The sequence below is a fragment of the Ptychodera flava genome, chromosome 17 (genome assembly GCF_041260155.1).
Source record: "Ptychodera flava strain L36383 chromosome 17, AS_Pfla_20210202, whole genome shotgun sequence".
Classification (NCBI taxonomy): domain Eukaryota; kingdom Metazoa; phylum Hemichordata; class Enteropneusta; family Ptychoderidae; genus Ptychodera; species Ptychodera flava.
The window spans coordinates 15831578-15846857 of NC_091944.1; the positions used below are offsets into that span (position 1 = coordinate 15831578).

Sequence of the window (15280 nt, forward strand, 5' to 3'; positions counted from 1 at the left end):
ACGATTGAAAACACTCTTTGCTTTGATAAAACAAAACTAGCAAATCACTTTAACGTATTCTTTACAACCATTGCCTCAAAGCTCGTAGAAAAATTACCTGTTGGTACGGGCAGGTTTGGTGTGGGGTTTATATCTGACTTCTATCAAAAAATGAATGTGTCTACCGATTCTTTCGGCTTAAAAATGTGTCTCATGATAAAGTGTATAAAACTCTGGCTAGTATAAGTGTGAATAAGGCTACAGGATTAGATAATCTCCCTGCCAAATTTTTAAAAGATGGTGCCAGTGTCATTGCAAGTCCAATTTGTCATATTGTTAACTTATCTTTATCTAAGGGTAGTTTTCCCCATGACCTTAAAGTGGCTAGAGTAGTTCCTCTGTTTAAGAAAAATTGTAAAACTGAAGTTGGTAATTATAGACCAGTATCTGTACTTAACATTATGTCTAAAGTCATGGAACGGCTTGTTTTTGATCAGTTAAATGATTACCTTGTTGAACACAATTTGCTGTATGAGCTGCAGTCTGGATTTCGTCCCAATTATTCAACTGACACCTGTTTGATTCATCTCTATGATGTTATCAAGCGTGAGTGTGATCAAGGCAATTATACAGGTATGGTTATGCTTGACCTACAGAAAGCATTTGATACTGTAAATCATGACGTTTTATTACATAAACTCAGAGCAGTGGGTCTTGACAGTGTCACAGTAAGTTGGTTTAAGTCCTATTTAACTGATCGCAAGCAAGTGGTTGACGTAAATGGAATCATCTCATCTGAAAAGTGTATTTCATGTGGTGTGCCACAAGGGTCAATACTGGGACCGCTTTTATTTTAATTTATGTAAATGATATGCCAGCAGCTGTTAAGTGTAAGATTCTATTGTACGCCGATGATTCGGCTTTGTTTGTATCTGGCAAAGACATAAATGAAATACAGGAGGCGTTGAGTAGTGAAATGGAGACAATTCAGGAATGGTTAGTTGACAACAAGTTGTCTTTGCATCTCGGTAAAACCGAGTCAATTCTATTTGGAACAAAAAGAAAGTTAAAAAATTCAAACGAACTACAGGTCAAGTGTTGTGGAACTGACATTGAGTCAAAGCGGCAAGTTGCATATTTAGGAGTAAAATTAGATCAGTCGCTGTCGGGTGATTCCATCGTAAATGATATTGTCAGTAAATGTTCTAAAAAAGTGAAATTTCTTTACAGAAATGCAAGGGATTTTAAACTTGATATAAAGAAGCTCCTTGTCTCGGCGCTGATTCAATGTCACTTCGATTATGCTTGTTCTGCATGGTACTCTGGGCTTACAAAACGATCTAAATCACGGCTACAAGTGGCTCAAAATAAAGTTATCAGATTTCTGTTGAATGTCCCGCCTAGAGCTCACATTGGGCCGGGCGAATTCCGTCAAGTAGGTATGTTGCCTGTTGAACAGAGAGTAAACCAACTTAAACTTAATCATATGCATAATATCTTCAATGACCATGCTCCCGATTACATGAGAAATCAAGTACAAAGATACATAAGCTGTTACAATACAAGAAATAGTGTTGCATCTTTCAAGATTCCAAGGGTAAAAGGTTGTGGCATTAATTCCTTTAATTATACAGGTTCCGTAATTTGGAATAGTTTACCTTTGTCACTAAGACAATGTGAGTCAATTAGTGTGTTCAAAAAAGAGTAAAAGACCACTTAATGTCAAGAATGTTTCTCTGATTTTAATGAATGATATATATCTATCTACACTTTTTAAAACATAATTGTCATGACATTTTCCCAATGTATTCCAATAGATCAAGCAGAACAATTGCCGTCTTGTCAAAATCAAATCCGTCATTTTGTTTTTTTTAACATCGAGGACCACAATGGAAATAAGCATCAATTGCTTTCTTGTGTTATCCTCGGCAGTAATGTGAAATGTACATTTTATATATTTTATTTTAATTGCCAAATAAATTCAATTCAATTCTATTCAGTGAACATGTGCATCATATATAGGACACGCAGATGATAAATTAACCTTGGAGAGCGAGCCGTGCGCAAATGCATATACACACAGATATCTGACAATATTGAGAAAATTTCACTCTCCTGTTCCCCGCCGCTACCTGAAGCGCACAGAGAAATGTTAGGTGAATAGTTCTTGTTCAGGGAGGCCATAGATTTATTGCAATATTCTTCATAGACTTAATGAAGTTGGTCGTGCCAACAGTTGTTCGCAAGCGATTTCTTGACGAACGCGAAGGTAGTTCTTTCAAGTATCATCGGGTTGGGAACATGCGGGTGGCCAATCTTCCTTATTAAGGTAGACCGCACCTCGGGGACAGACATTCGGGCTTTCAAACTTTTACAATTCTTTTGTGATCTACCACTTGTGGGAGCTCATTTTAAAGCTCTTGGTGTACGAAAACTTTTTATCGGCTTAGTTTTTCGAAAATCGAAAATTTTATTTTTCTTCATAAAGTTAACACAGGCATGGCGGCCATTTTGAATTTCAAATATCGGTAAATCTTGACTAATTTGTGTCTCTAGTACCAAATTTGCACGGTTACCCCCGATTTTTATTCTTGATTTTGAAAGAGAATGGTTGAAATATTCCCTGAGGAAAGTTTGAGCAAAAGTTAAAGTATTTCACTTTCGAGGCGCATACTACCTTAAAGGGAGAAAGTCGGCTATTTTTCATGACTTTTGTTTGATACGAGGCACTATTTATGTTGTTTGACATGTAGAAAGATACTGAATGAATGGGGACCATGCATATATTCGACCCCGGTTTTATATATGATAAATGAAACCATCGCGAGAAAGAATAACTGGTCATGACCATTTCTTTCACGCGCCGATGGTTTCATTTATCGTGTCTTAAACCGGGATTGACAATTCCTCCCTACGTTTTCTCCTCGTTCATCCATACATGCGCTGAAATACCAAGCAATTCCTCGAAAACAGAGTGCATTGTTTCATGTATTGTTGCCTTCAACAAACAAATTCTGTTGCGGTGTGAAATAGAAGAAAATGACAGAAAAATGACATTCAAAAGTTGCAAAATTCCGTAATCATCTTGACCATATTTGTCCGCATTGAGAATAATTATCCGATATTCTCGTTGTTTACGCAAAAGGGGCAACATTTTCGAGTGCAGTACGACGGTTTGCATTGAATTCCAGACATTCAAGCTAGTAGTGGGGAACATAGACTATAATAATATCCACTTTGTAAATGCATGTGTTGCCCGGTGGTTTTGTTTGAACAGTGTTCAAATACGCATTAATATCCCTTTGATAGACGTATATGTTTTCAAACCTACATTGTGTTGATAATGCTTCAAAAGTTACGCCGTCACATACCACAGAAATATTGCAAATAGCTTTCTAAAGCCAGGTAACAAATTTACTGACATACAGTACACAAAATGTCTTCCGTGCAAGTAAGGCACCGAATTTCTCCGAACAACATAGTTTGTCGTTGTGTTTGCAAGAAATGTCAAAACCATGCTCTGGCGGCAATTTTTCAATGATATCAAAACGTTGTCTAGAATTCACCATTTTGTAAAAAACTAAGATATTAAATAATAACAATAACGGGAAACGCAATGGCGAACAGTTTGATACTCTCCAGTCCCGAGTCTGTGGTTTGTCTGCATTACCTGTCAAATTATCTGCCAAGTTTTCTTTAGATTGGATCTTCCCTCTCCTGGGACAAAGCCTGGTGCGAGTAACAAAACGGCTTTGGTGATATAGCCGGCCCTGTCGCGTGCACTGATATAGCCCGCTGCTGCGATCTCGCCCGGCACGTACTGCACGTCGCTTCTTTGCGTACCGAATTGTCACCTGTCGAGAGTCTGATCTGAATCCCTTTTCCCGTCTGGTTGGCTGGGTACGTTGTGTCCCTTAGTAAGGGCGAATGCCCGTTGACACATAAACAAAGCAATCACAAAGCTATTATTGAAACGTTTCAAGGGATTACAATCACTATTGGCAATATTGAGAAATTGAATTGCCTTTGTGTTCGGGTCGCATGCCAACTCAGCTCCGCGTGAAAATGATTCCGACACTCTTTTCTTCAAATAGTTTTTTATCACCTGGACTCCCCGTGATAATGTTACAGCATGAAATATGACTCTCTGCGGTACGCAAATGGGCAATCCCCGTATTGTGAAACGTCTGGGAAACCCAAAATTGCATACACAAAGCAAAAAATCAAGGGACGTCCGAAAAATTTATAATATCGAAATATTTACAGCAATGATGTCAACTTGGGAACTGCCCTTCTCTCGTGCAAACTTGTTCAAGGTACCTGGCTGAAAAATCTCTATTCGGTCTGCCTTCTCGATTGAACGGTCACCCTGTTGATCACACTGTTGTCAAGGCCTCTTCGTTGTCTCGAAAACTTCAATATATCAATTTCAATCCAAAGTATCAGAGGATTTCGCGGGTTTATTAAAATCTGCAAAGCTATATCATATATCTTAGCGAAAGACCGTCTAGCGTCTATGGCTATCAAGAGCATTATATGGCGAATTGGAACTGGTGTCTGGTGTCAAAGTCTATTGGCTCCGAACATCTTTTCCATTAATGCCTACTCGGACTTTTGGAGCGTGTATGACAGATCCTGGAAGATTTGAACAGATCCCTTTCGAAATTTCATTTCCATAAATTTATACCGGACAATTATGGCAATCAAAGTTTCAGTTTGGGCGGAGGTGGGGCTGGGCTCCTTGAATAGTGTTTGCATGTATTGATACTACAAACGAAAATCCATAGCAACGCGGAAATGGTAACAACCTGACCGGTGTGAGAGAAATACCTGTGACAGATAATGTATCGTTCGATGAAAGCCGCACCTGTCCGTGCAAAGCGTTTACACCTGTAATCAATGTCAGACAACCCCAGAGAGTTCAACTTGTGTTGGCTAAATAAATCTGAGTTGAGTAGGAACTCTTACTCGTGATAAGTGTTTTGCGCCTTTGGCATGATTGCTGGTAAACTAGTGGTAATTGTGCTTCAGATAAAACACCGCAAAGCGTTTACAGTAACCAAGGTCAGACAACCCTCGAGAGTTCAACTAATGTTAGCTAAAGAAATCTGAGATACTGATAACAAAGGTGTAATTGAGTAGGAACTCAGCGACTCGTTATGAGTGTTTTGCACCGTGGGCATGTCTTCTGGTAAACTAGTGGTAATTGTGCTTCAGATAAAAAACCGGACGAGAATTCGACAACTTTCGCAATTTTCTTGTCTGATTTTTTTTCACTCGCGTTTGCAACGGACAGACACACGTGATCGCAAACTGTCTGCAATAACTGACTAAACTGTTTGTGCAGGGAAGGATATAGAAGAGCTCATGAAACAATGAAAATAATAATCTGCTTGTGCGAAATTCGATTCTTTTATATTTTTTTAATTTCTTTATTAAACTTCTAAAGCAAACTGACGTTTAAAGAAAGGAGTTCCAACGACATATTATTACAGGGCGCAAGAAATCGCCCACTTCTTGTCAACTTTTGTAGTTCAACACAAATCAGTGACCACGGTCTAGTTACACTTTCGCCCGTTTCTCTCATAAGACTGGTCAACTCGGCATTAAAAATATAATTTACTGCAATATGAATGTCGGTAGAATTTGTTGACTATACTGGAATGGGAGGTACTCTGCTGAGACAATGATCTGATAGGAAAGATCAGTTCTTTGCAGCACGGGGTTTTCAATGGAAAATATTTATACGTATTATTGAGACCCATTTAAATCAAAGAAAATTTTGAGAAATCTTACATGACTTCGTTAGTTATTACATTTGTTTGGCCTTAAAAATCTGCAATGCGAATGCACTGGAATCCCAAGGAAAGAGTTTCTTGTGTAGAACGTGAAAATTTTCATGGTTATATGACTCTGTCTGCTTTGAAAATGCTCTCTATTGCTTCTCTGTCCTCTTCAAAGACGTTGATATTTTCGTCTTCTTTGGGCGTTTGAATGGACTGTGCTCTCCTAAAAAGGAATTTAGACCATTGTTACAATCAAATGATGTAGCTCGGTATTACGTTCGACATGATCGAACCTATTGTGAGCATGTATAAAACGTATTGAGATTCACGCCCCTTGAATGCGAGTTACCCAAATCTCAAAGGGTTGTTGATATCAAAACATTTGTTGCCATGACTTCACACAAGATGAGAAGCAGCCATCTTGTCCCAATCTTCATAGCGGTGCTTGGAACGATATAAAATGGTGGCTAAAATGGCCCCAGCACTACTAGTACTCTTGTAAACATTCCCGTGTATTCGTGCAATCCCTGTGTGCAGCATTATCACCCATACATCGCTTGAAAACGCTCAACACTCGAAAATTTTACTGCCGCCGATTGAGTCGCGTTCTAGCAAATTGCTGCACTGACTAAATACTCACCCCCTGCCACAGCGGTACTCAAATAGACACGCAACCACAAAGAGAAAAGCCAGGCCAAAGTACATAGATGAAAATACGGACGTTGTCCAGTCAAAGCCATGTTTCTCTACTAAGGCTGCACCGGCCGTTGGACCTATGAAACTTCTAAGGAATTAAAAGAATATGTCATTCGTAACTAAAATGTATTCATAATCAAGAAGACTTTGAATCAAAATTACATGCAATCAATGATATTAAATTTAATTTTGATTTCAATATCAAATAAAATTAGCTTTTTCATCCACTCATGAATGAATATTACCTGTGATGAAGCTTATGAAAACAGTTGACTAGAGTGCATCAACAATTTCATTTCATGATTGATTGATTCAATCAAGTACATTTTTCTGTCGTTGCGATTGAAATAAACTTCGTTGTAGAACAAGATTGCTGAAACCATTCAATCGATAACCGCTCTCCTGGATCCTGGGTCAGGAGCATCAAGAAAATCCCGACCCCAAACAAGCAATCTCCTAAATTTCCAGTCCGTGGAACTGAACAGACTCGGGACACTAATTGATGTGATCGCCCCAGCCATTCTGACTCAGTTTTTCACGGCAAATCCGTCTCATCTTCCACATTTGTCCCGTATTACCCGAGGTAGTCCCTCGGGGCTTGCGCTGACTGCTTAAAATGACTCTTTCACGGCACCCCTTTGGTTATGCAGTGTAGCCCTCCTCTGAGCTACGCATCTGGGTCAGAGTGGCTTAGCCAAACCGTTGAGGGCACCATAGACCCTGGAGGCTGAATCTGATAGGGCATGTCAATGTGTTTAAAAGCTGCGAAGCGAACGTTTTCACCTGGGGCCCTGAGTGAGTCTACCTGCCTATTGTCTCTCAAAATGGACACAATATCCTGCACTTTGCGTCTACCAAGCAGGAAGAAAAATCGTTCAAACTCAAGAGGACATAACCATTGCTGCATAATGTGCGACGAGTAAAAACGAGATCGTCATACGGAAGTGTTGTACTTGGCCATCAACCGGCAAACAATATTATCATTAAGCTGCACTGTTCTAAACTTGGTTTAACCATCTAACTACATTTAGAGATTGTTAACCTACCCTAACGAGAAGAGACCACTGTAAACTCCGGACACTACGCCATACGTCATCAGATCGTCTGGCATCCCATACCATCTGTTGAGACAACATTATGTATCAAATGACTGAAGCCGTATATTCGTCAATTAGTTTTAAGATATTGAAATAATGCTGAGAGGGTATCGCTTCTATTCGAAGTGAAACTATGGTTTTACAGAGTGTGAGTTTTTGCCACCCCAATCTCTTTTGGTGATGCACATTTCAGTGCATATCTCTGCATATTGACTCAAACTTAAAAGTATAAGAAAGTTCAATTGTTACTGTCAGCCTTTAGCTTCTTCTTTAGTCCATTGGTTTCTGACAATATGGTCTGAACCGTTCAAATTTCTGCCACAACTTCTTTTAAAGAAAACTATAGAAAAAAGTTGAAGTTGAACCTTCACAGTATGTTTAAAATGTTTGTATTCTTACAGCTCAGCAATGATAAAAATCTTTCAAGTCACAAAGTGCTCTATTTTGAGTATTAATTGGAGTTAATTGTTATTTTTTAAATCCTCACATTGCGGTCGAAATGAGATCCTGGAAACTTGGAATAAAGGCGCATCCACACGACAGGCCAAAGAACGCTAAGGAAAACACAACAACGGGAAGATTTCTGAAAGAGACGATGTAACAAATAATATCTGCCAAACACGATGAACCAATCACATTGGCCATCTGAAAACCCTTCAAATACTTTGGTTGAATTTGATTTTAAGTGAAATTTGATTAGCGCTTGGTGAAATAACCCATGTGACAGTTCATCTCCCTCTATCGTCCATTGGTGGTCAAAGGGCAAATTTTGTTTTCCAACACTGTGTCCCGATCAGATGTAATTAACATTAAGTTTCAACTAATAATTTATAAGGTACAAAAGCTTTAATTTGCACTTTGAAATAAATTTACTCCGGACAAAAAATCACCGGTTAACAACAATTACACAGAAACCTGTTTTTAATTTCAACACTGGGCATTTCGAAATTAAATTTTGATTCAAGAATCACAAAAAAAAACCCTTTGTTTTGGGTACAGAACAAAAGTACTGGAAAAGACTTAAACGTTTCACTTCAGATCTGCAGATTGAGCAAGGTATGAAAATGTACGCTTACTGCTCGATGTTGAATAGTGGACAAGGTCCTATGTACAGGAATGCAGCCCCGCAGCCAATGTTACCAATTATCATCAGTAACTTACAAATATCCTGGAAAAAGCAATAAAAGATCAAAAACCTGTAAACTCATGATTTAGAGTTATGTGACCGCTACGAAGTGGAAAGTTTTAAGACATTTTGTTCTTACAATATTGTTCAGTTTTGTTTTATACGAAATTTAACCAAAAGCGGGTATCAGCTTGAATCAGACAAGTATTTGCACATAAGTGACGTCGCCGAAGACACGTAAGTGCATCATGTAGCTCAACGTGCACTATCAGCAGATAGAGGGCGATAGACATATAAAACAATGAATGAAAGTACAACAACGCATGCTCACTGCAAACCGAGTCCGTCAAGTCACGGATTCATATTGCTAGACAATACAGCGTATATGTCACTTTTATTTCGCTGATGATTAAGCTTGGTTGTCAAACACATCCAGAAAATTCAATGCACCATCATGGCGATATCATAGTATAAACTCGGCAGGAATATGTGGTTTGCCAAATTCTTTAAAAGGCCAATATTTTAACATTTTTTATGTACTCTCATGCTCTGATTATTTGGATTACAGTCAAGAAAACAGACTCTAGAAATAATATGATCAAAGCATATTTGAATCAGAGAAAATGGCAAATACATCTACCTTTTTATCCGCTAACCAACCCCAGAAGTAGGCAGACAGCGTGTAAGTGGCAGAATATATCAGAAACATGAATCCGACTTCTGTGGTATTTAGATTAAACTGCAAGGAAAAAACATTATAACACTGCTTAACGATATTACAACACACATTAAAAAGCGACGAGGTGAACAGTAAGAATGTAGAGATAACTTCAACAGAGGAGATTGTCACCTTCGTCACCACGGGAGACAGAGCGTTCTCTGCTTCCGGGTTAGTATGGGCCAGTGTTGTTATGGCAACATAATTTGATGCAGTTTGTGGTTTAGAGCTGTCGACATATTGATGATTTTTATCAAAACTTATTATTTTCATCACTCTTGATTGTGTTATTTTTAAGTCTGATAAGCAACGTTACAGAGATATTATGACAACGCGAAGAAGCGTGACGTCATTTGAATTAGCTATTACCATTGGTGGCGATTACAGTACACTCAGAGTCTCCCAAGCATGATATACTACGACTATCGCGCCAGTGAGAACAAGAGAAATTCTTTGTGCTTTAATTTCTTACAATGTCTTATATGGAAACTATTGCGACGCATTAAATGTAAAACGATGCAAGTGATGTTGTTACCTGTTCAAGGTGATTGGCTAAGGTTGGATCCAGAAAGCTGAACGCTATTGACTGGGTAAGAACACACAGTAAGGTCAGCCAAGTTGCCGGCATCAAGAGCAACCGAAGTATTGAACCAGACTCTTGGCTCGAGTTTCCTGGAAGAAATATAAACTACATTTCTCAGAAAATTATATCCCGAGAAAAATCGAATTCTTCGTTTCATGTCTAATTTCTGAACTACTGAATGCACTTCAGCGATCAAAACTTTAAATTGATTATCAATCATGACGAAATTGTTCATATAACGTGCCTGTGTGCTAAAGACTACTTTTTTAGTTTTTAAATTTCAGTCGTACTTAACATTGTATGGATTGTTACAGATTGAGGCAAGAGCTTATGCAAACACTATTTATAATATTTTACCTGGGGAAGCTGATTATATAATCGTACGACCAATAAACATGTTCAAAACGCTAAATCTATTAATTTCTCGTCATCAATGCTAAATAACTCGAAAAATGTTCCAGGTCGACGAAAATTAAAAGACGCTTGCCTGTTTCATGTGGTAAAGTGCAGGCGATGCAAAAACACGCCAGTAGCGTTATTCCTCCAAGCAGAACAAATGGCAACGTGTATCCTCCCGTCTAAATTGAAGAAAATATGAAGAAATGCAAGTCAAACATTCGCATTCAAAGATTTTAGAGTTTGTTTCAACGGAATTTTATCTTTAAAATAAAGAGCTAATGACGCGAAACGATGACGTCATTCAACACCATGACCGCATTGACCTGAATCGAAGGTCATATCTTATTTGCATAACACTTGTACATTCAGCAAGATACCATTTTCTGTCATATTTGAGCAATGTACTATGCGTGATTGCAGACCGATTCTCGGCAAATTCTCTTGTTAAATTAGCCCTTTTTTCTACCCAGTCTGCGTTGGCGAATAAAATCTTGTTTTATTTGTTAAATTTCTGTCTAGTTTATCACTTTTTGATATGGTTCCTCATTCTTTTTGTGTGTCTAATATTATAATTTTCATAAGTTTCATCGTTTAACGTAAAACTTCCAGAATTATATATTACGAGACTTTAATCATACTCCTAGCAGTGCTGATATTGTACTAAGTACTACATCGCTGTCAAAAAGGGTGATTGATGACCACTTCTTGGGACAGCCAGGAAGGACGATACTGATCTATACTATAACATGCAGGATCAGATAGTTGTGCCGGTATCTAAAGTCAAAGAATAATGCTGAAAAGTACTTTCAGCTTGATTTACGTTAAAATTTGGTAAATGATTTTGGACCTAATTTCTTTAACGTGAAGGCATCTCATTGTGATATTGCGCGGAATAATCTCACGACTATGGCATAGCCAATGGAGCAAAAGACCTATACTGTCTATGGACGTGTGAAGTCATCTGTGGCAGATAACAGCCCTATAGGAGAGCGCCACCACCGTCTAGAGATGTGCCTTACCTGATAAAGGACGCCACCTAATGGAGGGCCGATCATGTAACCAAGACCAGTGAATATTTCCGATAAGCCCTATTAATTGATAATGACAAAATTGTGTCAAAGGAGGAACAGTTTTGTGTCCAGTGAACTAAACTTAGGAAAGAAGAGTACAGCAAAGTCAAAAATTTAGACGGTTATTTTGTGGTTCCGCGGAGAATAATAGTATAGGAGATCAAACCTAGAAACTCACTGTGCAAGGCGCTTCGGTTGAGAACAGTACCATTCGGTGCAGTACACCTAATACATCATGCATAACACCATTTTGGTAGGAAGAAAATCGTTGCATGAAATAGATCAATGAATGACACGATATATTCTTTAGAGCTTCCAATTACATATTACTTAAGGAACGAGCAAAATTAACGGTAGGGGGCGGAAGAGAAAATAACTAGGTGTTCAAGGAGAAGGCCTTGAAAATTTCAGCGTACCATTCGGACCCTAAGGATAGTACTTCATAGTATATTCGGTAGATACTCACAAACACTGTAGAAACATTATCAGGGAAGAATTTAGCGATTATCGCGTAGGATGCAGTAGCTGAAGCCGCCGCTCCGAGTGCCTGAACACCCCGTACAAGGAAACAGTAAACCACGAATTCGGTTCCTTTGTCCAACTTGTTAAGAAAACTGGAGTAAAATATAATATTATTATTATACCATTAGATACTGATATAGTCATTCTTGTGAACAACTAATGAAATCCTTGATATTCAAAGTGAACATTTCATGTCCTTCTGTAACATCACGTGACACAATGTTCCTGTTACTCTCTATTTCCATCGCTCTATTCAATTGCCCCTGTCATCGTTATGATATTTTCTTGACGGTTATTGTAAACTTCACATGGACACAGATGATGTGTCACATGCAATTGAATCACCGTAGAGGTATAGAGATTACCTCGTGCAACACTTTTGCACGTTCAATTAAAATACGTACGGACAAAAACAACCAGGTGTGGTAGTGTTCTCCAATCAAGTTCTTTACTTATGTCATCGCAGTCTCTACTAAGGATCAACACCTTACGTCCAATTTATTATCCACACACACGCACGCACATATTATATATATATATATATATATATATATATATATATATATATATATATATATATATATATATATATATATATATATATATATATATATATATATATATATATATATATATATATATATATATATATGCTCTTAAACAACGGTCAGTTGGTCCCAAAGTGTCATCATCACAACAAATATATTTATTTTGTATAATATATATATATATATATATATATATATATATATATATATTTATTCGTCATATATATATATATATATATATATATATATATATATATATATATATATTATATATATATATATATTTATATATAAAAGGAAGGATGTACTGATGAATTCTGCTATCGATACTATCAAAATGTTAACAGTAAACTGAAACTTAAGGCGATTATATATATGATAGCCCGCCACCGGTTCTACGGCGATATTTCATACTTTACTAACAATAACTGAAATACGAACTTACCCAAATATTATAGAACACGCCCCACACACTCCTTCTCCCGCGACGTAAACGAACTTTGCACCAATGTGCGGAAGCTGGACAATACAGAAGCGCAAATAAGTTACACGTAAAAGCATACAATATTCGTCTTATTAGACGCATATATTTTGTAGTGCATTCTCATTGGTACCAACGAGGAAAACTACCAATGCGAGACCAGTGTACGGGCAAGATGAAGTGAGTGCAATGGCAGACATGAAATTCGTACATTTGAATGTCATGGGGATATGGTGGGGCGTCTTTGCTCATCGTTAAAACGTACCGGAGAGTGAAGATTGCTGATCTTTCAATTCTCCGAGCGCCTGAAACATGGAAAACGATTCGGTGGTGTGTGTAGAAATATGGCTGCACTTACGAATTTTCCAAATATCGGTGACGATACAAACATGACCAGTGCAAACCATCCAAAAATAAAACCAATCATTGTGTCTGATGCACCCATATCGCTGGCCTGAAAATGAGCGAATTATGATTAAATTCAATAGATGCATTGAGTTTATGGGTTCCACTGGCTATCTATACCAAAATTAAAGGGGTCGTCGAAACTGCGCATGTGCGACTGTCATGCATACAAACATCACGTCAACAAAGCCGCAACATTTAAACTTTACTATGTACATTTACAAGCGATTTTTAACGTTCATCACTTGCCAACGTACCTTAAATCATGGATGTACAAAATTTCAATTCATTTACCTTCTCGTTGATATATAGTAGTAAGTTTCTATCTTGTCCTTGAATTCGCAATGAATAATCGGCTTACATGTCAAAAGGCGTCTATTTGCGAGCAATATCGACGGCCTGGCGTTATTGTATTCTTGTGAACTCCGAGTCTGTTATGCAATCACATTTGGTCAAGACACACAGCTGCACTGGTAATGTGTCTAGGTTCATATGTGGCCGAATACACGCAATTTTATGATCATTCAACCAAATTGAATCAAACCAAAAACATATTACTCCGTCAGACTCACCTCGCCAGGGAAAAAAGGTGCCAAAATCGAAAAACTCGCAAAACTACAGAAATTAGCCAACGATATGCTGAAGAGAATTAACTTCTGCTCCCTTGTGTACTTTGTCGATGAAGTCTCATGTTTTGAAGAGGGATTTGACAGCGGGTCTCTCTCCAAACTTTGGCTGAATTTGCGTTCAAGCGTTCCATAGTGAGACACTGTTCTTGAAGTGTCCGCCATCGTTTGATTGTGTTGAAGGTTTTTCCAAATCCGTGCACACGGCTAAGCAGCATTTGACTCCTTGTGACAGTAACCAATTCCTTAACAAGTGCTGAGTGTTCAGCGTGTCACGGAACTCACGCAAATTCGCTTTCTACTCTTCATACACCTTCCCAGAATTTCTTCCGACAACGTCGTACAGACTCGAAAGCTATATGTATTTTTTTCCTTATCAGTGAATATCTTACTCGAACGAAAACACCTCCCGGTCCTAGAGCGTTCCATTATGTCATTATGAACTTTGGATTCTCGATGACAGCTCGTCGAGTTGAGGTTCCGATATCATTGAGTAGCCTTGGCTTCCAGAATTTTCAGGAGACAAATGTGCAATACTGCTTGGAAGTTTGCTTGAAGACCTTTTAAGTCGTTAGTTCTCTTGCAAAGTCTTGAAAGGTGTTGTGAATGTCGGAACAGCCATGACGCTTGGCGTACGAGTGCGGAGAGTGCTGAGAGTGAAGGTCGCTGTATTGGCCTAATCACGGGATGTTGACTCTTGTCACGTTCAGTACCCATGTGGCACTCACACGCCAACTTCTGACAGGCACTGAATATAACAACACGCCTCTAACCTTCAGGCTAAGCTGTGACAACAGGCTTTCGGTTCACAAAGACCTGTACACTCTGCATACTCTCGATGTTTTACAAAAATCTTTTGCGCGAACGTAACTTTAGGGTTTCAAGGAAAAACATCCACCGATCCAAATACTTAAATGTGAAAAACTGAATATACATCCCAATAATATTTGCATATTTGGAAGGAAAGATGTAAGACGACTATTATTCTTCTAAAAACTACCGACCACTCCCTCCTGGTTTTGCCGTCCCCATCGACAACGACAAGAGAGCTATCGAATCATACTCTCTAGCCGCCAAAATGTCATTTTTAAATTGCCGCGAAGGTGAGAGTAGAATTTTCCCCGCCCGCTAGTGAGATTTCACGAGATTTCACGAGAAATCAAAGCTGATTAAGCAATATGATTAATGCAATATTACTATTTAGAATATTCATTTTCGAATGTTAGTTAGCCATGACCTCATCG

General features: G+C 38.3%; 1 protein-coding gene across 1 annotated transcript; it reads right to left on the reverse strand.

Annotated features, from left to right (window-relative positions):
• Positions 1 to 5416: 5416 nt before the first annotated feature.
• LOC139115596 (MFS-type transporter SLC18B1-like) lies at positions 5417 to 14715 on the reverse strand. The gene is made up of 13 exons (XM_070677840.1): positions 13983 to 14715; positions 13364 to 13459; positions 12970 to 13043; positions 11921 to 12068; positions 11404 to 11472; positions 10473 to 10563; positions 9938 to 10074; positions 9325 to 9423; positions 8635 to 8726; positions 8046 to 8141; positions 7508 to 7582; positions 6406 to 6549; positions 5417 to 5988 (listed from the first exon to the last, which is right to left on the reverse strand). Exons 1-13 carry the CDS (start codon positions 14199 to 14201, stop codon positions 5883 to 5885), a joined length of 1446 nt encoding a protein of 481 aa, XP_070533941.1. The 5' UTR covers positions 14202 to 14715; the 3' UTR covers positions 5417 to 5882.
• Between the last annotated feature and the right edge of the window lie 565 nt (positions 14716 to 15280).